This window comes from Mizuhopecten yessoensis, unplaced genomic scaffold, assembly GCF_002113885.1.
Source record: "Mizuhopecten yessoensis strain PY_sf001 unplaced genomic scaffold, ASM211388v2 scaffold10687, whole genome shotgun sequence".
NCBI lineage: Eukaryota > Metazoa > Mollusca > Bivalvia > Pectinida > Pectinidae > Mizuhopecten > Mizuhopecten yessoensis.
In genome coordinates this window covers 844,104-871,085 of record NW_018408671.1, presented here as the reverse complement: position 1 = coordinate 871,085, position 26,982 = coordinate 844,104, and the positions used below count along the sequence as shown (strand labels likewise).

The following is a 26,982-nucleotide window of genomic DNA, read 5'->3' as shown; positions in this document are numbered from 1 at the left end:
ACAGTCATAGGTAAGAAATATCAATTTTTAGTTAAGTTGAATGGACAAAAACATATTTTATTTCGAACGACAGTATAATAAATAGCATGTCTAAATTTAGTAACAAATAGCTAAATATAGTTTATATGTTTTAAATCCTTGGTCAAGGACGGGCCAGATTTAAGTCGGCTAACAATACAGGGGTTTAGGTTGTGTCGTTATACAATTACAGACTCGGTAAGAGGTTGACATGAAGGTTTTTCAACGTGAGAAAAACTATTAATAGTAGAGCCTCGTTAATCCTCTGAATTATTGGTCCCCAATAAACAAATATCCAAAAATGTATGGATATTTAATTATTACTAAAAAATAATTCTAACTTAAAATAAAAGCATCTCCTCCACATTGTTATCTTCCTTTTTAATGCTGCGATACGAAGTCGCGCATGACTTTGACAGTGCAAGTTCTAGAGCGTCAGAGTGCTAGCGTCAAAATGTACTGACACAGCTAACATAATACATGCGGTCGGGTATATCAGGAATACATATAAAGTATATAAGCTGAATGATAAATTGTCGTTAACGATTCAATACCAAGATAGGATATACAAGTTTAATGAAGATATTTGACACCCTCATCTATAACAAATAAGGTACGGAATGGAAACGAGAAAACGTTAGCCCAGAAATACTCCGTGTGAAGAAAAGACAAAACTTGCCCCGCGGTCCATTAGTTAATACGTAGACTTTGTTTGATGTAGGTAATGATGTACACAGTGAGGACGGGCGGGGTGTTGTTAATCGTGTCTTTCAGCAAGATTTAATGGGGATGTGTTAGCAAATAAGATATACCATTGGACAGTCGTGTGATACATGTTTAGACACGCAATAGGTGTTCAGAGTGGGTTCTCTTTCTTTAGAGCTGAAAAGGAGATTTTGACTAACAGACATGCTTTGTGTGATGAAATAATAAATGATGTGAAATATTCATAGAATGTTTTTTGATAACCTTTCGTAACAAAAAACATTTATCAATAGCGTGAGTTTCAGCGAAAATCTTTGTTTTTTTATGCCTTCAACGGTACTGGACTAAATAGAATTGTATTCTGTCCGTCATTGTGTCCGTGCATCATTTTATCCGAATCCTGTATCATACTCTATCGCCTGCCATTGTCTGATTCTGTATGATCGGTACGTATACTGAAATCCACTTATGCAGAGTTATGGCCCTTTGTTAATGTCCGGAGGTGAGGACTATGGATTGCTCGTAATACTACGTTTGGGACCGGTCACCATTTACCTCTTTATTAGAGTATGTTGGCATTTTTGCGTCGATGATACTTAGAAATGTCCGAACACAACATATTTTTGTTTGTTTCGTGATCTAACTTACAAAAAAACACCGAGTATATCCACGGAATTACATATCTAAGAAGAAATTTTGCTGACATATAATTTGTCAGTGTTTACTTTTAATTTAAATTTTTCTGTATATTGAGAGTGTGTCGCTGATATCAAGTGTACACCTCGGCGGTCACGTCCACACACAGTAAGGTGTGAAGTGTATAGTAGTAGACAAGTATTATTTACATACCATCCCGTCAATATTTGTAAATATTTGTCAATACCAGAGGCATGCAAGGGCACGTTCTAATACAGTCTATATATGCGTGTCACAGGGTCGTACTACTAGCCCTATATCAGGTTTATCTTAATAGTGCATAGTGGAACAGTTAGCAATTAGCAAAACATGTCATACTTATAGGCGTTTGTTTAGCCGTTTAGGAATTTACAACCCAATGTCTCATAAAATAAATGGGCTGTTTTCTCAAAGTGTAATCAGAGACGTTTAACGTTAGATGTTGGTTTTATACGTTTCTAATGTAATAAATGAAGCAATTAAAAAATGTATCCATTTTCTTAAAAAAATGATAATGTTATTAATCTTTGTAGGTGGTATGTGTAATTACTGCATATTGAAAATGAATTAATTGTTACATATGTGTATGTATACAATATATAATAATAATATTTAATTTACTTAAACGTAGCTGTTAATTTCGTTTTCTTTATTTACTTTACAAGCGTATTATTATCTAAATTGAAACGTCTTTTTTTCTGAACGAGGAAATGAAAAATATCGTAGTAATATCTATTATTACTCAGAAATAATGATTGACAGATATATGAATTCAGTGAATACTTTACAAACTTAATTATGGACCAAAACTGTGCTGGACTGTGTAGCTACAATATAACATTAGCGTATACGTGTTTCCAGGTACATATGTACACGTAAATGTAGAGACCAATATCTCTTCAATTATTTTAATTTGATCTAAAATGTGATCTCCTTTATAAGAAATGTAAAGGCCTTGATGTAGTATAATGTTAAAACATAGCTTAATTACTGACACGAGAGAGACCCCGATAGTAGGCGATGATGGGACCAAGGCTGTGAGGGAGCAGTCGTTGTAGCGAGTTGTGTGTATGGCTGTTCCATCATCTAACCTCACTCCCGCTATCTGACCTTATTCCAACACAAAACAACACACACAGCAGTCTGCCGACCCGGAGAAGAAAATACAACGACAGTGTAATGTTTGTCGGGGCTTTCCAAGTCGTCATTATGTACATAACTAAGCGGGATTAATAATTAATTAATGGAATGAAGTGGACTTAAGGTCGTTGTTCAGAAGTTGATGTGAAGGCTTAGGCCGGGTGTTTGTAGAATCAGAGGCATTGCTCCATGTGAAAAAAAGTGAATCGTGTATTGTGCGTGTGTGGAGGAAGTGGACCGCCGAATACACACCGCGTACACGATTGTGTATTTAACGCATGTGGATGTTTCCTAGTCTGGTTTTAAAGAGGAATCTGTGAAGTCATGTGCAGGTATGATTTTCTTTATTTGGTTTAGCAGCCAGACAACATGCCGGCTACAGTTTAAAGTTTTAAAACCTGACGGGTACCTGCCGGGATTACGTTTCCTAATTGATTCAACTTCTGCCCCGAAGTATGTCGAGTAATGGTAAATCTCAGAACATGGAAGTAAGTGTTCATTATGGTGCTGGCGGCTCCGACAAGGAGGATTCGGAGGGGCAGGTTGAAATGGGGGAGATCACTGCAACAGGGGAAAACACTAAAGGAGGCATGCCAAGTTTGTTTGAAAGAGCATCTGGAAGTTGGTGGAACCCAAAGTTTGATTCAGAAGCCCTTGAAGCTCAACAATGGGAAAGTTACTTTCCTCAGACACGAAGAAGGTTCCAATACGCACTGTGTTACATCATTGTTGCGAGTATCGCTTGGTGTGTATTCTTTGGGACAGCAAAGGTACAGCAGTGGTTGTATTTCCTAGCAGGAACATTGGTGATACTGGCTTTAGTCGCGTTGGTACTTTGGTTTACTTTCACTAAATTCTACGAGCGATTTTACTTTCAAACTTCCATTTTAGTGTCACTTACATTATGTATCGGAGTTCTACTTCATTTTGGTCTGGAGACAGAATTAACAACTGTGGCGATGTTCACAGCGTCGATAGAGGTCATCCTCATGATGTACACCGTCATTCCGATGCCTCTATTTGTTTCAGTTGGAATTGGTGTGGTGCATTCCATAATTTACGAAGTTCTTATAACCCTTCAACACCCGGAAACACAGAAGATTACATTCATAATTGGTAAAATTATTCTGCATCTTTGTATTCATTTAATAGGTATCCACATTTTCATTATGTTACAAGTTAGACGACGAAGCACATTTTGGAAAATTGGTCAGTCGGTGATGGCAAGACGAGAACTGCACAAAGAAAAGCAGGTTCAGGAGCAGATGATCCATTCTCTTATGCCCAAGAAGGTGGCTGATGAGGTAATGGCCACGCGAGAGGATAAGACAGATGACGAAGTAGATCCGGGTCAAGGAAAGAGAAATTCCAAGACCAAGAAAGAGAAGGGTGTCATTGTATTCAGACCGTTCAACATGAACAGTATGGACAACGTCAGTATTCTGTTCGCAGACATCGTCGGTTTTACCAAGATGAGTTCCAACAAAACAGCCGAACATTTGGTGGGATTGTTAAATGATTTGTTCGGTAGATTTGACAAACTCTGTCAGGAAAATGGCTGTGAAAAAATTAGTACCCTTGGTGACTGTTACTACTGTGTGTCAGGCTGTCCACAAGGGAGAGAAGATCACGCCAAGTGTTGTATCGAAATGGGCATCGGAATGATCGCCGCTATACAACAGTTCGACGAGGACAACAACGAATCGGTTGGTATGAGGGTCGGGGTACACACAGGCAAAGTTCTTTGTGGTATTGTCGGGACCCGTAGGTTCAAATTCGATGTCTGGTCAAATGATGTCACCCTGGCCAATACAATGGAGTCCTCCGGCCTACCGGGGAAGGTGCACATTTCCGAATCTTCACTCCGATTCCTGGATGACGAATATGAAGTGGAACAGGGAGAAGATATAGCAGGTAAGGTCACAAACCAAATTGATCAGTTAATCTATCGCAAAAAATGTGATTATATCTAATAAATCACAAACCAAACTAATTCATGTCGTTTATTGCCATATTTAAAGAGTGATTTAAAACTCACAGTACTGTGTATAATGGTTATCCCTAAGTGTAATTGTGAGAGGTTATTGAGACATCTACAGGTCCAGTACACTCTGCCGATTGAGCTATAAAGATCTATATAGCTATATACACCTATAAATTATAGCTGTATTGAGCTATATTTTCTCAGATTTCAAATTTTATTAAATTAAAGCAAAGTCGCATAAAACAGTAAGGTTTATGGTAATGTTGACTACAAAAAGCATACATTTAGATGTTTAGTTTCAGTTTTCATAAATGTAAAATTTCCGATTTCTTTACATCATTATTTTTTAAAAAGAATACTTATATTTAATGTGTTTTGTTATCAACCTAATGATACAATCTTTTTTTAAATGCAACTTTGTTCCGTTTTCCTTAAAAAAGAAAATCACTTGAAAATAGCTCAAAAGACCTATTTCAGATAGGTCAATAGAGCTATTATAGGTCTTTACAGCTATATAGCTCAATCGGCAGAGTGTACTGGACCTGATCTATGGTTCCTTTGTGATGTCATGTTCAGAACTGGACAGGGACGTCATAGACTTCAAGGTGGGTTACACCACAGATTCACGATACTGGTTAAAAACAGAACATCTTGTGGAACGTATGAGTATCAAGATTGTCGTGATAATATTCACTATGACTGGTATTGTGGTGAAAAGCTTGTTCCAAAATTTACCAGGCCTATAGGAGAGTGAAAAATTAGGGATGTAAAATGAAGATACACTAAGTGCCTATCTCAATATTTGTAATACAGAAGGAATATATTAGTATATATCTGTTTCAAAATATATTGTCACAAGGAAATCGGAAAATGGTGCTTATTCTAAGAAGATTGTGTTCTCAAAACCGCTGTCAAACTTTTATTCATACTAGTCTTTATTTACACTTGATGACAAAGTTGAGTCAACGACTCGTCTAACATTTGTAGTTCAGTATAGCCGTAGCGTACAGGTTTCCGTGCCCCACCGTGTAGTTCAGTATAGCCGTAGCGTACAGGTTTCCGTGCCCCACCGTGTAGTTCAGTATAGCCGTAGCGTACAGGTTTCCGTGCCCCACCGTGTAGTTCAGTATAGCCGTAGCGTACAGGTTTCCGTGCCCCACCGTGTAGTTCAGTATAGCCGTAGCGTACAGGTTTCCGTGCCCCACCGTGTAGTTCAGTATAGCCGTAGCGTACAGGTTTCCGTGCCCCACCGTGTAGTTCAGTATAGCCGTAGCGTACAGGTTTCCGTGCCCCACCGTGTAGTTCAGTATAGCCGTAGCGTACAGGTTTCCGTGCCCCACCGTGTAGTTCAGTATAGCCGTAGCGTACAGGTTTCCGTGCCCCACCGTGTAGTTCAGTATAGCCGTAGCGTACAGGTTTCCGTGCCCCACCGTGTAGTTCAGTATAGCCGTAGCGTACAGGTTTCCGTGCCCCACCGTGTAGTTCAGTATAGCCGTAGCGTACAGGTTTCCGTGCCCCACCGTGTAGTTCAGTATAGCCGTAGCGTACAGGTTTCCGTGCCCCACCGTGTAGTTCAGTATAGCCGTAGCGTACAGGTTTCCGTGCCCCACCGTGTAGTTCAGTATAGCCGTAGCGTACAGGTTTCCGTGCCCCACCGTGTAGTTCAGTATAGCCGTAGCGTACAGGTTTCCGTGCCCCACCGTGTAGTTCAGTATAGCCGTAGCGTACAGGTTTCCGTGCCCCACCGTGTAGTTCAGTATAGCCGTAGCGTACAGGTTTCCGTGCCCCACCGTGTAGTTCAGTATAGCCGTAGCGTACAGGTTTCCGTGCCCCACCGTGTAGTTCAGTATAGCCGTAGCGTACAGGTTTCCGTGCCCCACCGTGTAGTTCAGTATAGCCGTAGCGTACAGGTTTCCGTGCCCCACCGTGTAGTTCAGTATAGCCGTAGCGTACAGGTTTCCGTGCCCCACCGTGTAGTTCAGTATAGCCGTAGCGTACAGGTTTCCGTGCCCCACCGTGTAGTTCAGTATAGCCGTAGCGTACAGGTTTCCGTGCCCCACCGTGTAGTTCAGTATAGCCGTAGCGTACAGGTTTCCGTGCCCCACCGTGTAGTTCAGTATAGCCGTAGCGTACAGGTTTCCGTGCCCCACCGTGTAGTTCAGTATAGCCGTAGCGTACAGGTTTCCGTGCCCCACTGTGTAGTTCAGTATAGCCGTAGCGTACAGGTTTCTGTGCCCCACTGTGTAGTTCAGTATAGCCGTAGCGTACAGGTTTCCGTGCCCCACTGTGTAGTTCAGTATAGCCGTAGCGTACAGGTTTCCGTGCCCCACTGTGTAGTTCAGTATAGCCGTAGCGTACAGGTTTCCGTGCCCCACTGTGTAGTTCAGTATAGCCGTAGCGTACAGGTTTCCGTGCCCCACTGTGTAGTTCAGTATTGCCGTAGCGTACAGGTTTGCGTGCCCCACTGTGTAGTTCAGTATTGCCGTAGCGTACAGGTTTGTGTGCCCCACTGTGTAGTTCAGTATAGCCGTAGCGTACAGGTTTCCGTGCCCCACTGTGTAGTTCAGTATAGCCGTAGCGTACAGGTTTCCGTGCCCCACCGTGTAGTTCAGTATAGCCGTAGCGTACAGGTTTCCGTGCCCCACTGTGTAGTTCAGTATAGCCGTAGCTAATCATGAAATGTTGCATTATCCGAGACGAATCTCTGGAAATGGCCATTTGCTGTTTGGTGGAGGTTAATTAGCACAAAGTTATCGTTAGGGATTCAGGGCTGTGATGTAACGTAGGACTCGTTCATGCAGGAGTAGAGAACTAATGTTACAATTCAACTCAATGCTGTTAATAGGCAGCTGACAATTGCAAAAATATATGTAGAACAAGCAATGAATGAGGATTCTTTCTCGGAATGATAGAGGACCTGTTCAAGAAATGTTATAGGATAGCTGCATGCAATGATAAGATAACTGGTTGATGCACGGTAATACACTTGTTCATGTAATTTATACAGACTTTTCATGTAATTTATTTTATACAGGCTTGTTCATGTAATTTATACAAACTTGTTCATGTTATTTATACAGACTTGTTATGTAATTTAAACAGACTTGTTAATTTATACAGACTTGTTCATGTAATTTATACAGACTTGTTCATGTAATTTATACAGACTTGTTCATGTAATTTATTTTATACAGACTTGTTCATGTTATTTATTTTATACAGACTTGTTCATGTAATTTATACAGACTTGTTCATGTAATTTATACAGAGTTCACGTTATTTATACAGACTTGTTCGTGTAATTTATACAGACTTGTTCATGTAATTTATACAGACTTGTTCATGTAATTTATACAGACTTCATGTAATTTATACAGACTTGTTCATGTAATTTATACAGATTTTATGAAATTTAAACAGACTTGTTAATTTCTACAGACTTGTTCATGTTATTTATACAGACTTGTTCATGCAGTCACATAGACTTGTTCATGTTATTTATACAGACTTGTTCATGCAGTCACATAGACTTGTTCATGCAGCCACATAGACTTGTTCATGCAGTCACATAGACTTGTTCATGTAGAGATAAAGGACTTATAATATACATAACTTTGGCTTGTTCATGTGATTTAAGGGAGAACTGGTTCATGCCAGATTGATTTAAATGCATTGATGCACAGGATTTATTCTGATGTACAAATTGATCAATGATTTTTTTTCCTCCAACAAGAGCATATATAATACTTATAGCAGAGAAATGATTCTGATCATTTATGGAACTTGCACCCTAAACAACACACACATCAAAACAGTCAGGGTTCCTGATCATGAATTATTTACTGTACAGAATTAACATTCATTGAAGCCACACAAAGATGATACACACGGGTCTTGCTCTTCCATTATAATTAGCACGGGTGCATGTTACAAATTTAGTTCAAAGACCATTTAATGAAACGAGCAGTAAAAGTCTGTTTGAATATAGAGATTATACAGGACCAATACTGCGGCGGTTTACTTTGATCAATAATTCACCATAAATACTGGTCAGGTACATTTGTATAAGGCAGAAAACAAATTGATACATATAGCAGCTGTTTACTAGCTAGCTAGAAGTAGAACTGTATTCTGGAGTAAAAGAGAAATTCGGGGGTATCTGTAGGTTGTTAATAGTGTTTATTGAAAAATGATAAAACAATTGATTAATTATATTATAATCTGAAAATTTAAAAAAAAATGATATTCTGTTTTTTAATAGTTAATTTTTTGAAACGATTACTGGTGATTTTTCTTTGTACACACATACAGTATACATGGTTAAAATGATGCCTTAAAATAGCACTCTGTCCTCAAGCAAAATAAAATGATTTTTCCTAATATTTCAATAAATATTCCCAGATTGTCATTAAAATTGGAGATAAAGATCTTTTGAAAGCTACCAAAGAAAATCTCAGGATTACTTGTGTTTTGAGAATATTGGTGTTTGCTCCCTAATCACGAGAGAAAAGCAGGAAATTGAGGCTATAGGCATAAAATAACGAAAACACAACATCTGTTAGGTTTTTTTCCAACTCACTCTTTTCTAAGCCCCAATTTTACAATTTTGTCAAAATGTTTTCCTAATTTTTTGCCAAGGTCTTTTTTCCTAAAATAGCTACTCGTATGAAAAGCTAAGTAATTTAATGGTTTGTCCCAGCAGTCTTGCATTTCGGTCATATAACCATCCGAAGTAGTTTTGGTTTGACATTATAACTTTGTTACTCTAATACAATTAGCCGTAGCTATATATAGCTACGTATACCTGGTAAATGTACATAGGCTTTTCTCTACAGGAAGATTGTATCATAATTTGCTCTAGGTAAGGTTTCAGACTCTGATTTTTTTCACTCTTATAGTTAAGATGTTTTAATTAAATAATTTAGAACTCAAGCTTGATTTGACAAAAAAGAAGTTTTGGTGTTACAAGTGAATGATTTTTTCACCAATAGTTAGTTATTTTTTTTATACCTAAGAGGTTTTCTTATGCAAGTTTTTAATGTAATTATTTTATTCATTTAAAGTTTAATTATAATTGCAAGGACATTGTTATACTATGTAAATGTATAAATGTCAAATATAGGTGTTTAATTGAATGACAAGGCAATTCATATTAATTTGTAAAGTGCACAAAACCTGTATTTCCACATATATGTATAACTGTTTCTGTTCACAAATTATTCATGCTTTATAGTTTCATCAAATTAACCCGATATTTTCCTGGTAGGGTTAAATTATATATAATTTAATGAATTAAAAGGTGATTTTAAACTTGGAGGAGACAAAATTGATACCATGTCAATTAATTGGAGTACTTAGGAACAGTATTTAACCTAGTAAGTGTCCCGCCTCTCACACGCTTCCTTGGTCTTTTTTTCTGGTCTTAACACTCCCATTCCTATCCTGTAATATACAGACTTGCATAAAGTCAATATCCTGACTACTTTTTAAAGAATTTGGAATGGTTCCAGGATCGGCCTCTTGTTTCCTATTGCTGTACAGTTGAGGTGCTATTCAGGGTATTTATTAGGCCCAATACGGTAATATACACTAGTGTGTAGAGTATCTCTAGCTACCATCTGGACATGAGTGAAGTAACTTATAGGAATGTAACAGGTAAGGCTTTTGCATTATTTGTTTTCTGTTTGGGGTGAAATTGATATCCCTGTCAATTAACTTGATTATTACCTAATAAAATATGTATCTGTATTTAGCCATCCCCTCAACTAACATGTACATGTGCAACTTACAGGAATGTATATTTTGTGTTGCCTGACAAAATGAAAGAAAAATTTTGTTGTTGTTATGCATCAAGAGTGATTTTTAGGACGCATTGTTCATTTTAAATTTGCAAATTGTGGGGTCATTTTCCTCCTTCAGCAGATCATAAAAAGAAAGGCCATTGGCCAGATCAATGGGGTCAATTAAATGAATTCTGCTGAAAAGTCTGCTTTGTAATCCTTTCCATGAACATTTTTGTCTCGAAACACTTGACCTGATGATTAACTGACCTCTGTTCGATCAGTGGCAGGCCCAGGGTCGATCACTTTGATTGGCCAAGGTGTAGGAGCCTTGAAGGTTGTTTTACTGAACTATCCGTTTCATCAACCTTGATTGGCCAAGGTGTAGGAGCCTTGAAGGCTGTTTTACAGAACTATCCAACTGATTTAATGCTCAAGTTAGTATAGATGCTCCACTATATTTGTTCATATTTAAATAGGTTGCTGCTGCAATCTGATTGGCTGAAGGTTTCCAGATGTTATCTTTTGAAGGTATTGTCAGATTTCAATCATAAACTTTCTGACAATATTTTCTGTCAAGGTCCGATATTATAGTTCAATATTTAGCCAGATTTATTAATTTTTGAGGGGGCAGTTACAATCTGATTGGCTGTTGGCATGGTTTCTGGATAATATCTTTTCTAGGAGAAATCAGATTCCAAAGAATCTTGCAGCAATATTGTATTTGATTCGTTCATTATGTATCAGTAAAAAGAATTCAGACATAAGTAGACGTATATGTAATTATAATTAGCTGGTGCAGACAACACATCCGCGTACCAGGGAAACGTGTGTTTACTTTAATATTTATCATAATTAAAGACCAGGAATAAGGATATATTTGTCAACAGGAAGATTGATATAAAATATTAAAGATGATTAGGGTTATATTTGTACACACGCGATATATATAGACGGGACAAGTTAGGCCGATGGTCTCGGGAGTACATTAACACGATGATGACTTTGCCATCGTAATGTGTATTCACTGACATTGATCTCCGTAATGTAATGACTTTTTACGCATGAAGATCAGAGAAAAATATTTATGGGCCTTGTTTACACATTTAATTAATTATATTTATTATACAGTAAAGGTCTGTTATAGTGTCACCATTTGTCAAGAGGAGTTCTGGCATTGTAAAGGTGCTTGGCAATATACTGAAGGAAACACTGTATAAAATAGGAATTACTGTGAAAATATATCAACATTTACAATAATTTAACAATATTTTCATGATTGATTGTACCAGTATATGTATATAACAAGTTAAAATTTACAACAAATATGTACATGTTTCTTTTTCATAAATTTGTGAGTTCAATTTATGTTTGAATGTAGAAATATTATTTTCTGGCAATGTTATAGTGTTTTTTAACTTTTTGCTTGCCATCAATGTGAGTATCTGTAGGTAATTAATACAATTATATAAAATGTATGGCATAGATTATCCGGTTCAACACGTGTGCCAAACATGTTTCATCACTAAAAGCTTTTTTACATACAAAATTAATTAACTTTTTTTTTTTATTAAATTTTATATTTAATTAACTCTGCATATAGATAATTTTATTGTAAGCGCTGAAGAGATGTAATGTGCATATGGAATGAAAAATGCCACGCTATACAGTACGTCAGGCAAACAAAATTTATCTCCCATTTTTCATTAGAAATAAGATTTTATTAATGATTTCCATACAGGAGTTGCCATGGAAATGAGTACGGTCGTAATATAGAACATGCCATTTCATCATTTATTGGAAAAAGAATTTGCATCAAAGTATGATGAGTTTGTGTGTTTTGATCCGACTTATATCAGGCCGTATATCTATCTATGTATCTGTGGAACAGTGAAGGATGTTAGCCTATAGGTGCAACTACACTTGTAACAGGCTCAGCAGAAATTGAGAGATGCAAAAGACCAAAGTGCGTGGCCTAGCCAGTCGCCATTTTGAGATCAGACAGTACAGTCATATTTTTTTGTATTTTTGTATAGATCTAAAACCTAAACTGTATTCTGAAAAACTAGTCCAATAACAAACCAGAAATCAGTCTGCATCATAGGAGTCAAATGACGCGGTTAATCCAAAAACAATCTGAAAAGGCTCTGCAGAAAAAAAATCATCCAAAAGTTAAAAACATATTCAAAGCATATGGAGACATTTTACAAGCAATTTTGGCAAGAACACTTTTCACCATTAAAACTAACTGGCCACACAATCTTCCTAAGCTATTTAATGTACATGTATAAAGGGAGACAGAGAATTCCTGTTTTTAGAGACCATCTGATGGAGTGATAGAAAAACTACTCTAAGACGACATGGCATATATATGTAGAGTGTAAAAACATGTATATACAGTTACTATAAAAGACCACCAATAGGAGAAAGCAAAGCAAGCAGGTTTGAATTTTCCCAAAATTCTGGATTGAACATTTTTAACAAACCGTTTTCTCCTACTGTACATATCTCTCCCATCACAGTGAATATGTTTATTACACTATCTTCTAATTTTCACAAGCATTAGTTATACCTTTCACACTGATCAGGGACCTACCTCCATTGACAGTGGAGAAATTGTTTGAGTTTCTTCAAATAAAAATAAATCAGAAATAGTATAATCCTGTTTTACTATGGTAAGCCAAGAGGTTGACAGGTCTTAAAATGGACTCTGGAATTATTTTGAATTTGGCTCTTTTTCAGGATGTGACATCTATCATTTGTAGATGTAGAATTAATGCTGATCATGGTCTTACCATGTAAACTAAGATGTACTTAAGTGTTCAAACAGTCTGAGTATTGGTGGATAGAATTCAAGTTGGATATTTATACTGAGACTAATGCAGTTGTTTGGTTGAATCAGAAATCAGAATACCTAAATGAATTTGCAACGCCATGCGGGTGTTCATGTCTTACAGACGTTTTTTAGTCCAAAATATCTATTATATTTGAGAAAAAATATTGTCATTTAAAGGGATGTACACTACAGGTAGTATGGAGTGGTCATGAATATACAAATGTATCTGATACCTATATAGCAGTATTGTATGTGATTAAAAGCTACTAAGAGTTTTTAATTTTGCATAGAGGAAGTTGGAAATACATGCTATTGCATAAAACAGATTTTGTTATCTGCTGGGAATAGTCCAACTTCTATCAAATCAAGTATTAAAGTTATCTTGAACTTTTTTATAAAGAATTTACCATTCATCATGCTAAGTATATCAAAAGTGTGTAATGCCTAGGTATATATATAGGTATACATATAGGTATATAAAGGTATATATATAGGTAATTGGCCACGGACACAAACACGTTTTGAAATGCTGTACATCAACTTGTTTTTGGAAATCAAGGATGTTATTAAAAAGTATATTATACTGAGGCCCATCACAAGTCTACAAAACTTCAATTATACAGCAGGGAACTATGGTACAGGTAGAGAAGACCTATTGAAATATCATGTATAAAAGACCTATTGAAATATCATGTATAACTCTCTCCCATATTAGCAATTAATATGTATTTTGATTGTGTTAAAGTTGGGTTTTAGCCCTCGTGCTATTTATTGGTTTAAATCTTCTCTATTCAATAATCAATATCATTTGTATCACTATAAAATATCTACCACCAAGATTGTATGATGTGATTGCTTCCCTTGATGGAACTCTTTTGAACAGATTCTTGATGACCTCCTTGATAATAGCATGACTATCTCTTTAATACACTGTAACTTATTAAGCTAACAGTAAAGTAATGGGTTTGTCCTGGAGTGACTGCTGTTCAAAGTCGGCAAGAAAAAGCTGGGTACAACAAAATGGCAGATTTGTGATTCTCCATTAGATTGAGAGAGTCAGAGAGTGATTGATATTCCAGAGGAAAATTGCAGTGATGGCAGAGTTGACTGCTTTGAAGCCGACAAAAATCAATATACTGTACACAGATAAATTCTAGTCACATAACATCCAGTTCCTTATTTATTGAAATTCAAATGAAATATCATTTATATTCTACATATATATGCTGCAGGACGACTGTTCTAATTAATAATTTGTGGCTGTTTTCTAGATAGAATTTAAGTGAATGCATCCTGCTACAAAATATCACTTTATATCAAGTTTTGTCTGAGGAAAACATGCTATTAAGTGAAAAGTGACATTAAACAGTATGATAATAAGAGGAATACACTGTACAGTTTTTATATTACATGCCTTCCAAGACTATTTGGTAATTATTCCTACATGATCGTTTTTATATAATGTGGCCATGTCATACTATATATAATAGCTGTTCTTTGGCCGTTACATGCTTTACATATTATTTATTTACCTGTCACTGCATATAAGCGAGTGATAACAATCCTATTTATAAGATATTATAGTTAAAAACGTGACTTTATATCCACTCAAGGCTGCAGGTGTCAACACTAAAGCAACAGGTGTGGAAATGGGTAGGGTTCCTGAACAGGTCATTTACATACGGGAACAATATTGGTTCAATATCAGAATGTAAACAATTAGGTTCATGTATATTGTTGAACTGTAATGTGAAAATGATAATGATGTACATATTTTATGAAGTTATATATAGAATAAATTCTCTAAAGCATTTCACATGTCGAGCCACAGCATTTGTTGAGATAAGTATTTTGACCAAAATATTTGAAGCATTATACACATAATAGATATAAGAACAGGATGTTAATTAATGTGAAACAGCAAATTGTTCTGTCGAGAGTTTATGTATCCATTTGTAAGTAGTTTATAAGAGATGAGTTTTCAGAGACTGTTTTTAAACAGCTGACAATCCACATGGATTTCCAGAGGGAGGTTGAGAAGCTATTACTTAACTCTGTTTCTCTTTGTTTTGACATTACCAGTATTTTCTATAAGTGACAGTTTTCAAAACAGACTGTGAGTTGATATATAGGTCTTGTTGGAACGCATATATAGAAGCTGAAGGTCCTAGTACAGTAGAGAGTTTGTATATATACATGTACACAAGAAATTATGCTGATATTCTACTGGTAGCCATGGCAATGACTTCAGAACTACAGCACATGTATTCTCAATTTGTGTAACAGGATTGGAAGTTGTGTTTTACTTTCTTTGGCGATGTTTAAACATGTACAGACTGTCAGTGATTCCTAAGTCTAGCCGAGATGTCACAAATGCATGGACTGGTCTCTTGCTGGTGTTTATGGCCAGGAACTGATGGATGCTACAAATATAGTCCTAAGTTAGAAGTTAACATGATTTAGTGACATGTTCAGTAAACAAAGAAGACCGATGCGTTCCTCACAAATGGCACAGCCTTTGTGACTCTGGTACCAGCTCTAAGCTGGATTGGGCGTATATTCTTTGTCTGATGTGTGAAAGTAAACATAATGAGTTTTGTTCTGTCCCGGTTCAGTCTTAACATATTCAAACTCGTCTTGTCATGTCTTATGCTCTCTGACTTCATGGTATATACACCCTTCAAACTGGAAAATTATCTAAAATGTCCTAGTGTCTGATACCCAAGTGTCCTACCCAAGTGTTTACCCAAGTGTTTACCCAAGTGTCCTACCCAAGTGTCGACTTGGGTGTCCTCAGCCTAACAATGATAGAGAAACATATGTCTGTGACAGATATCTCGGTCTTAAATAGGTTTTAAATAGAACCAATGCTTTCTTGGTCCAAGCACAGATCCTTGCAGAACATGAAAGTCCATAGTTCTGTCACAGAGAAAGCATTACTGCCCCCTATTGCCTCCTTTCTGGAACAATATGCCATGAAATGTAGAAGGTAGATCCAATAGCTGGAGTTAATCCTGAAATGTTGTCTCACCATTGATGTCAGGGGAGCAATCTCCGTTAGTAGCATGGACGATAAGCAGAATGAGACAGTTTTATTAAAGTGTTTCTCAAGTTGCTTGACAACCACTTTTTACAAATGTAAGACAAGAATGACATATTGACAACAGTTTTAATGTTCATTTATGGGGCACATTTATGTTACACAACTGAAATAATTCTGGATTATTGAGAGAAAAAAAAACACTATCAAGGGAGATAACTGTTAACAATAACCACAGCTACCGTGGAACTGCAATAACCAGCTAGCCATCTTCATTTCAAGAAAATGACTCGATTTAGGTGGCATCTGGACACTTTCATGTAGAAAAAGACATATCAGTCCCTTAGAATACTGGTCGGAGTCCTAGACAAAAATGCAAGCATTTTATAACGGCTTGGTCAACATGAATTGACTAGTATTTATGCCTAAGATAACCGATAGAAATTAAAGAAACAAATTATATTTGTGTACAAATTATTTATAACATTATGAGGAAATGGTGTTCTAGATCCTGCAGCGCTGGCACATAGATGTAAATGCTGTATACCACAAGATGTGACTATATCTCTGACCAGAGTCAATAGGAGTAAAAGGACTGGTACACTTAGTATGTAGACAGACGCGGAGATTTTATAGATACATCTATAATGACCCGGGATTCTCACAACAGCTGGTGTGGATTTGGTCGGCTGCGAGACCTATTTGATAGGATTGAGCCAAATGGGTGCTTTGAGATCAATTTTGTAACCTTGATGTATTCCGATATTTATAGTTGTCAGTTCTGAAGGAGATCACTTATTCACTTGTATTTATATATAGATCTTTGACATTGTCTTGTTTACAGCAAGGCAGATTGATATTGTGTGGTTTATTTTGTTGTAATGTTTTCATTTTCCTGGCTAGGTCACCCTCATATACATTTTATTGTCAAGAATCAATCCTGTATGTATTCTGAAAACCAAAGTTGGTCTGTGTTAGTTTGTTCAGGGTTTTGTGCCATTTGTAGCAGATGATTTCATAAGACGTTGTCCAATCACTTTAATTATTATTATTATTTGAGGTTCTTATATACTGCTTTATCACAACCTAGTTCATAGGTCGTCTCAAAGTGGTTTAACTCATTCACTCCTGAAATTTCACAATGAACTTTTCCAACCTTTGAGTTGAAAGGAAAGAAAATACCGTTGAGTGTTGCCATGAGGAACTGGAGATCAATTTTGATTTCTCTAATGTCTCTTCAGCTAAAGACAGAGGAACCTCATCCCCGATGCTGGAGGGGGCCCTATATTAATCACCTCAAATGATCAGGCAGTGGGATAAAGCAGGTATATCTTCTTGGCCTAAAAAGGTTGAAATGTTTTTGTTGGTGAAACTGTTGAATGTCTGGAATATTAATGCAATTAGAAATGAAGAAATTATTGCAAGGGTATACGTATTGATCATGAGTTGAGAGAGGGCATCAACAATGGTTACCGTAAGTACATGAATTTCAACATTTACAAATGTAACTGTAACAGATTTGATGTGTGCAGGTTATCGAACGGATCACTATGGGAGGAAAAACATCATGTCACAAAGATGTTTGAAGGAATCAAAATTGTTTCATAATTTGCTTTTGGAATGTGTTAAGCTAACGAGCTGTAATCAACAGCCATCAGGCTAGTATATGTAGACAAAAACATTTGAAAATGTAGAGTATAGAGAAAGCTATATATCGGACAATGTTGGAACGATTTGTTGGGCAAAGCCATCCTGGTAAAAGTTGTACAGAAACAGTATTTGGTGTCGTAGAAGCTTCCCCACAATTGAAACAGGAATGTATGTTTATAGGAAATCATGGAAATTGATAGCTCAACATATTTACAAGTACATTGAGATTCTAGGTGTTTGGGACCCCGAAATGCTTCAGTTCTCTCTTAAATAGATCTTGACAATAGTGACTAAAATTGAGGAATATTAAAGAGCTATTTTTATGAGTCTTAAGTAAATTAAAAGTCTTGTGAAATTTCAGGGGTGTACAATTCATTAGTCTGACGTCCCCAGCAGGTGGATTTTATGAAGGTGCCAGGAGGTTACAATCTCAGCAGCCTTATAAGCTCAGGACCCGTAGATTTTATGTAGGTGCCAGGAGGTTACAATCTCAGCAGCCTTATAAGCTCAGGGCCCGTAGATTTTATGTAGGTGCCAGGAGGTTACAATCTCAGTAGCCTTATAAGCTTGGGGCTGGTAGATTTTATGAAGGTGCCAGGAGGTCACAATCTCAGTAGCCTTATAAGCTCAGGGCTCGTAGATTTTATGAAGATGCCAGGAGGTTACAATCTCAGCAGCCTTATAAGCTTGGGGCTGGTAGATTTTATGTAGGTGCCAGGAGGTTACAATCTCAGCAGCCTTATAAGCTCAGGGCCTGCAGATTTTATGTAGGTGCCAGGAGGTTACAATCTCAGTAGCCTTATAAGCTCAGGGCTCGTAGATTTTATGTAAAGGCTAGTGAACATTTTCAGTATTTAATATGAAAATTTAAGTTGATAATGTAGAACTTTTCCAAATCAATAGCCAAGGTCATATGAAGACAGTGTCCACAGATAACGGGTCCACTATAGGGGCAGTTCATAGTGTTATCTCACTGAAATGTCAAAACTGGTACGAAGTACCCTGACACTCCACTCAGTCACATTATACTGACAAACCCGTCCTTACCATCAAAGCTGAACGTCAAGCAGAGAACAGTAGGTACCAATGTTTGGGACTTCAAAGGTTTGTCACCCTCAGGGGACAGAACCTGTGACCTTCTTCGCTTGAACTCACAGCACCAAGGCCAAAAGGGAGGTTATCATTGCAGATTAAGATAGGAAAAAGAATGAAAAGATATAAAGATCCCAAATTTGCAATGGAGGCAGCAGATATCTGTTGACCACTTTTGTGTCCCAAGTGAAGTAATATAATTCCCGAATTCTGAAGGGGATTCCCACATATTAGTTGCTAGTCACAAATCGTGCAGTTGGTAAGAGCAGGTAAAACTCATCTCCAACCTACAGAGGTGGCATGGCTGATGGGGTTGCCAACTGGATTGGTACTGATATACTGGCATGTAACAGTTGGAATCACTGTACAAATAGGTTTGGATATTTTCTTTCACACATTTCTTTTGCAACTAAAGCAAGTGAATGCGAGAGGGAGAATTTTATTACAATAGGTTTTCCTTAAGAACTTAATCAAGTAGAATTCACTGTATACTGTATTGGTATTACTGGTTTTTGGGTGAGTTTAAATCAGGTGAATGAGGAAAGGTGACTTTTAACATGGTACATTGTATGTGTTCACTGATAAGCCCGGTATATACTGTATTGATTAGAAGCCGGTGAACTGTAGACAGAACGACTCTAGTGGGATTTATTTTTAGTCTGAGCTATTGATTTGGTTGTTACTGTTATAGGATAAAAACTACAAATTTTGCTGTCGAGTAACCCCAAATCAGGTAGTTTGTTTACACCAGCCATTAGTGGACAGCTAATTGTATAATTGTTGTAAACGTAGTTCTATCCTTCACCCGTGACGGGTAACCACTGTATACGGGTCACTTAGAGCTGGAACGTCCACCTGTTTAGTTTGTTTGCATCCATTCAGGGTGAAGGGTACTATTACACTAGAAACACAGAATTTAAATGGAAAAGAATTCATGAATTCGCAGTTCAATATAATATGATATACACGAAGGTAACATATATCCTTAACTCTAACACAAGTCAGGGGTATAACGTGTAGGCGCAATGTAATCAGGTGTAATGTATGAGGCTCTATACGGAAAAACCCAGCTTACAAATAACATATTTTATAATTTATGGGTTTGGCGTATTTAGTGTTTTAATTTATTCAGTGGTAAATATTTCTTCCTGTAACTCAGACTTGCCACTAGTGTGTTCGGCCCTTTAATAAAGTTTCTCAGCCATTTTACTTGCACACTTTTCATTGATTAAACAAATTTTAGTTCAATTCTTTCATCTATTTTTAAAGTGATTTTTTGTTCATCCCTAACTGAAATTTAATAAATTCATTCTGAATTGAACTTATTGACTTACAGAATTTGAATGTTTCAAAATAAGATAATTACACTGTACATTTAACTTTAATTCTGAAGCATCTGAAACGAAAAAAAGCATTCTTTTATTTTGGCAGATTTATTGGGATGAATCTGTTTTATTCAAATTATTTATGTTTTTGTTTTAAGGTTCAGTTAGTGCAGTGAAAGAAACAAATAGCGAAAATAACAAAGAAACATTGACCAATCAGACGCCATGTCTTATACTGCTTTAGCTGAGATATGTTTATGACCTTGATCAAGCATGAAGGTCAAGCAACAAAGTATAGAATGGGTTTCTTTGTGTACGGTTATATGTACTTTTCATTGCAGACACTTAATTTGTGTTTCGGTAAACACGTCCATACAATTCCTCTATATCATGGAAATCAGACCTGGATTAAATACGAAATAAAGTAGAAATCAAAGGCTACCTAAGCTTGTTGAAGGTTAGCTCAAGTTGATAGGTACACAGAAGAAATCTAACACAGAAGTATATTTATATATATATATATATGGAGGCACTATAAAACATGGGCAGATGGCTACGAAAAAAATTATTTTGGTCTGGAACGAAAAACCAAGCAGCAGATTCAGAAGAATTTGATTTTGGTCCCAAACATAACACTAGGTAAAATTTAAGATGATTTTGATCCCAAACATAACACTAGGTGAAACTTGAGATGATTTTGATCCCAAACATAACACTAGGTGAAACTTAAGATGATTTTGAACCCAAACATAACACTAGGTGAAACTTCAGATGATTTTGATCCCAAACATAACACTAGGTGAAACTTAAGATGATTTTGATCCCAAACATAACACTAGGTAAAATTTAAGATGATTTTGATCCCAAACATAACACTAGGTGAAACTTGAGATGATTTTGATCCCAAACATAACACTAGGTGAAACTTAAGATGATTTTGATCCCAAACATAACACTAGGTGAAACTTAGATGATTTTGATCCCAAACATAACACTAGGTGAAACTTAAGATGATTTTGATCAGAAGCAAAACACAAAAGCAAAGGTTTGAAAGGAAATGTGTGTGGACCCACACAAAACACAGAGCGGAAGTTTTTAAAGGAAATGATAGTTTTCTCAAACAAATCACAAGACAGAAGGTTTAAGAAGAACACAGATGCGTGCCCAAACAAATCACAAGGCAAAAAGGTTGTAGACAATTCTAAAACTAGTTAGATTTGTTTCTTTGTTTAAATTTGTGTGTTATGTCTTTGCAACAGCTATGGTTGGTCGTATCTAGCTGGTGATTCGGCTGTGAAGAATCGTACACAAATAAATGTAAAATTGAGACATGTTTGTATATTTCCGTATATAAAAATGTAGAGAGGCATTAAACCCTGGTGTCAACATGATTCACCAAAACTCTTACTTCCAACACGTTATCATGGCCGTGATATCAATATGTTTATACAGTCAGTATCAGCGTGGGCAAACGGCTTGTATGGTTTGTAAGAAAGTACAACATGACAAATCGTTTAAGAATTATTGGCTTTAACTCTCTGACCCCTTTGGTTTGTTAATAGGTTGTCCTTTCTTTAGATATGGATGAGTTCACTGCATGACTTGGGGGTGGTAGATGCCCTGTGGTTGTGATTCAAACCTATTGTACAATCAGCAGGATAAGAAAATATTTCCGTAATGGATTTGCAGAACAATAAAATGTTCATAAATATTTCAATGTGTCGGTGTGAAATCTTCCATCAGTGTATCAAAGGTTTTAACTTCTGACCAAATGTTACTTTAGATTATTGTTTAAAAAAAAGGGGGGGTGGGGGGTGGGGGGGTTTAGTGAGACTGGAATTGAAAGGTTGAAGAAGTTGAGGGAAAGTTGCAGGAGCAGTTAGAGGGTTAGATGAGGGGAAGTGTTAGATTGAGGATGAATAAAGGAAAGAAAATCAAGAGAAGGCATGTGAGGATAGAAGGGTAGTGAGAGGGTGGAAGGGTAGTGAGAGGGTGGAAGGGTAGTGAGAGAAGGGAAGTGAGAGGATGGAAGGGTAGTGAGAGGGTGGAAGTGTGGTGAGAGGGGGGAAGGGTAGTGAGATGGTAGAAGGGTAGTAAGATGGTGGAAGGGTAGTGAGAGGGTAGAAGTGTGGTGAGAGGGTGGAAGGGTAGGGAGATGGTGGAAGGGTAGCGAGAGGGGGGAAGTGTGGTGAGAGGGGGGAAGGGGAGTGAGAGGGTGGAAGGGTGGTGAGAGAAGGGAAGAGAGAGGGTGGAAGGGTAGGGAGAGGGGGGAAGGGCAGTGAGAGGGGGGAAGGGTAGTGAGAGGGTGGAAGTGTGGGGAGAGGGGGGAAGGGTAGGGAGAGGGTGGAAGTGTGGTGAGAGGGGGGAAGGGTAGTGAGAGGTTGGAAGGGCAGTGAGAGAAGGAAAGTGAGAGGGTGGAAGGGTAGTGAGATGGTGGAAGGGGAGTGAGAGGGTGGAAGGGTGGTGAGAGGGGGGAAGGGTAGGGAGATGGTGGAAGGGTAGCGAGAGGGGGGAAGTGTGGTGAGAGGGGGGAAGGGTAGTGAGAGGGTGGAAAGGTAGTGAGAGGGTGGAAGTGTGGTGAGAGGGAGGAAGGGTAGTGAGAGAAGGGGAGTGAGAGGGTGGAAGGGTGGTGAGAGGGTGGAAGGGTAGTGAGATGGGGGAAGGGTAGTGAGAGGGGGGAAGTGTAGTGAGATGGGGGAAGGGTAGGGAGAGGGTGGAAGTGTGGTGAGAGGGGGGAAGGGTAGTGAGAGGGGGGAAGTGTAGTGAGATGGGGGAAGGGTAGGGAGAGGGTGGAAGTGTGGTGAGAGGGGGGAAGGGTAGTGAGAGGGGGGAAGTGTGGTGAGAGGGGGGAAGGGTAGTGAGAGGGGGGAAGGGTTGTGAGAGAAGGGAAGTGAGAGGGGGGAAGGGTAGGGAGATGGTGGAAGGGTAGCGAGAGGGGGGAAGTGTGGTGAGAGGGGGGAAGGGGAGTGAGAGGGGGGAAGGGTGGTGAGAGGGGGGAAGGGTAGTGAGTTGGTGGAAGGGGAGTGAGAGGGTGGAAGTGTGGTGAGATGGTAGAAGGGTAGTGAGATGGTGGAAGGGAAGTGAGAGGGTGGAAGGGTTGTGAGAGAAGGGAAGTAAGAGGGTGGAATGGTAGTGAAAGAAGGGTAGTGAGAGGGGGGAAGGGTGGGGAGAGGGTGGAAGGGTAGTGAGAGAAGGGGAGTGAGAGGGTGGAAGGGTGGTGAGAGAAGGGAAGAGAGAGGGTGGAAGGGGAGTGAGAGGGTGGAAGGGTAGTGAGAGGGTAGAAGTGTGGTGAGAGGGTGGAAGGGTAGGGAGATGGTGGAAGGGTAGCGAGAGGGGGGAAGTGTGGTGAGAGGGTGGAAGGGTAGTCAGATGGTGGAAGGGTAGTGAGAGGGTGGAAAGGTAATGAGAGGGTGGAAGGGTAGTGAGAGGGTGGAAGGGTAGTGAGAGGTTGGAAGGGTAGTGAGAGAAGGAAAGTGAGAGGGTGGAAGGGTAGTGAGAGAAGGGTAGTGAGAGATTGGAAGGGAAGTGAGAGGGTGAAAGGGTAGTGAGAGGGTGGAAGGGAAGTGAGAGATTGGAAGTGAGAGATTGGAAGGGTTGTGAGAGAAGGGAAGTGAGAGGGTGGAAGGGTAGTGAAAGAAGGGTAGTGAGAGGGTGGAAGGGTTGTGAGAGAAGGGAAGTGAGAGGGTGGAAGGGTTGTGAGAGAAGGGAAGTAAGAGGGTGGAATGGTAGTGAAAGAAGGGTAGTGAGAGGGTGGAAGGGTAGTGAAAGAAGGGTAGTGAGAGGGTGAAAGGGTTGTGAGAGAAGGGAAGTGAGAGGGTGGAAGGGTTGTGAGAGAAGGGAAGTAAGAGGGTGGAATGGTAGTGAAAGAAGGGAAGTGAGAGGGTGGAAGGGTAGTGAAAGAAGGGTAGTGAGAGGGTGGAAGGGTTGTGAGAGAAGGGAAGTGAGAGGGTGGAAGGGTTGTGAGAGAAGGGAAGTAAGAGGGTGGAATGGTAGTGAAAGAAGGGTAGTGAGAGGGTGGAAGGGTAGTGAAAGAAGGGTAGTGAGAGGGTGGAAGGGTTGTGAGAGAAGGGAAGTGAGAGGGTGGAAGGGTTGTGAGAGAAGGGAAGTAAGAGGGTGGAATGGTAGTGAAAGAAGGGTAGTGAGAGGGTGGAAGGGTAGTGAAAGAAGGGTAGTGAGAGGGTGGAAGGGTTGTGAGAGAAGGGAAGTGAGAGGGTGGAAGGGTTGTGAGAGAAGGGAAGTAAGAGGGTGGAATGGTAGTGAAAGAAGGGTAGTGAGAGGGTGGAAGGGTAGTGAAAGAAGGGTAGTGAGAGGGTGAAAGGGTTGTGAGAGAAGGGAAGTGAGAGGGTGGAAGGGTTGTGAGAGAAGGGAAGTAAGAGGGTGGAATGGTAGTGAAAGAAGGGTAGTGAGAGGGTGGAAGGGTAGTGAGAGAAGGGTAGTGAGAGATTGGAAGGGTTGTGAGAGAAGGGTAGTGAGAGATTGGAAGGGTTGTGAGAGAAGGGTAGTGAGAGGGTGGAAGGGTAGTGAGAGGGTGGAAGTGTAGTGAGATGGTGGAAGTGTAGTGAGATGGTGAAAGAGTAGTGAGGTGGTGGAAGGGTAGTGAGAGGGTGGAAGGGTAGTGAGAGGGTGGAAGGGTAGTGAGAGAAGGGAAGTGAGAGGGTGGAAGGGTAGTGAGAGAAGGGTAGTAAGAGAGGAAGCTGGAATGGGAGAATGTCACATGACCAGGGCAGCATGTCTGGCCAGTGTCACTGAGGCTGTAATAATTGAATCGTGTGATTGACCATAACGCAGACCTCCCTCAGTGACCAGCATTGTCACCAGGATTTGTTTGCGGAAAAGTCATTGAACTTGATGTCATTGATTAACGTGGGGTTGCCGTGTCAACTGGGGATTGCCAGTGACTGACATTTTGTTTTCTTTGGTCGGTGGATTCCGTTGGATGTCATTAGAGGGAGCTTGTTTGTGATTCTGTGTCTGACATGGCAGGATTTGGACCATCCCTGGGGACAGACTTGACCCATGGAAAGGTGGCTGAAGTGAAGATAACCAGCCAGTTCACTGTCAACATTTCTTCTTTAATGGTTTTTGATATTGTCTGTCTGTCACAGTGTAATTCTTGCTGGTAATGATTGTATATAGTGTTCATATCTACAAAAGACCAGTAGATCTTCTGACATTGGGTAGATGTGTTGTTACATGATGGCTGTTATTTTAGGACAAGTGACTAGTGGTAATAGACTATAGTGGACTTGTGACGAGTTTTATGAGTGATGGAAGGGTTCTGTAAGTTAATTATTAGAAGTTAGTATGGTGACTCGGAATAGTTTATTTAGATACGTATGTGATGTAAAAAGGGTCCTTTGTCTTTTTATACAAGTCATGTCCTATCTGATACCTGTTAGGCCTGATGTTTATACAAATATTGTCCTGTCTGACACCTGTGTAGTCTGACCTTTTATATAAATCCTGTCCTATCTGGCACCTGTTAGGCCTGATGTTTATACAAATATTGTCCAGTCTGACACCTGTGTAGTCTGAATCTTCTATATAAATCCTGTCCTATCTGACACCTGTTAGGCCTGATGTTTATACAAATATTGTCCTGTCTGACACCTGTGTAGTCTGACCTTTTATATAAATCCTGTCCTATCTGACACCATGTAGTCTAACCTTTTATATAAATCCTGTCCTATCTGGCACCTGTATAGTCTGACTTTTATCACATACCTGTTGAATCTTGTTATAGTAATATAAGCAATTTTCAGACCATGAAATACAACGTTCTGTATTGCACATGTGCAATCAGAATGTTGTATTTACCTACTAGCTGGCACTACTTTTTATGGGAAACCCCTTGTCATAGCAAACTGAAAAGTTCCCGGTATTTGCAAAAAATATCAGTTAATAAAATCTTTGTATCAATCTCTACAAAAAACGTAGGGTATGTGATAAAAGCAAGACCACACACTTGTGTTTTTCTAACGAATCAGAAAGCACTCATTCATTACGCGGAGGTATATATTCACTAGTGCGATCCTCGCACTCGTGTATATATTCGTCAGCGCAATAAATGAGTGCTTTCTGATTCGTTTGAAAAAAACAAGTGAGTGGTCTTGCATATATTATATAAATCCTGTCCTTAATGACACTTGTGTAATCTGACATTGTTGCATAAATACTATACTAACTGTCAACTGTGTAAGCTGACCTTTTTACATAAATACTGTCCTTAATGACACCTGTGTAGTCTGACCTTTTATATAAATCCTGTCCAGTGTGACTGCTGTGTAGTCTGATCATCTATATAACACCTGTCCTGTCTGATACCTGTATAGTCTGACCTGGCTGACATGTCTGTGGACACTTTAAATTTTTAGGTCACCTGAGACGAAGTCTCAAGTGACCTATTGTGATCGCCTTTTGTCGTCCGTCGTCGTCCGTCGTCCGTCCGTAAACAATTTACATTTTCGACTTCTTCTCCAAAACCCCTAAACCAATTTCAATGAAATTTTGCAGAAACCTTCCATGGCCAAAGGTCAACTAAATTTGTGAATTATATGGTCCCCAGCCCCCAGGGGCCTGAGGGGCGGGGCCAAAAAGGGTAAAATTGACTAAAATTTCAAAAATCTTCTTCTCAAGATCCAGATATGGTAGAATCAAATACTCTTCATAGATAGAAGGGTCTTAAGGTGCTTTACTAAAATTGTGAATTTCTTGACCCTGGGGTCTCACGTTTCCCC

General features: G+C 38.8%; 1 protein-coding gene across 1 annotated transcript in view; it reads left to right on the top strand.

Annotated features, from left to right (window-relative positions):
- Positions 1–2,518: 2,518 nt before the first annotated feature.
- LOC110461839 (adenylate cyclase type 9-like) overlaps positions 2,519–26,982 on the top strand; it is a 63,924-nt gene continuing 39,460 nt past the window's right edge. The window contains exon 1 of the mRNA XM_021515536.1: positions 2,519–4,452. Within this exon, the coding sequence (XP_021371211.1) occupies positions 2,994–4,452 (1,459 nt within the window). The 5' untranslated portion in view covers positions 2,519–2,993. The remainder of the gene's footprint in view (positions 4,453–26,982) is intronic.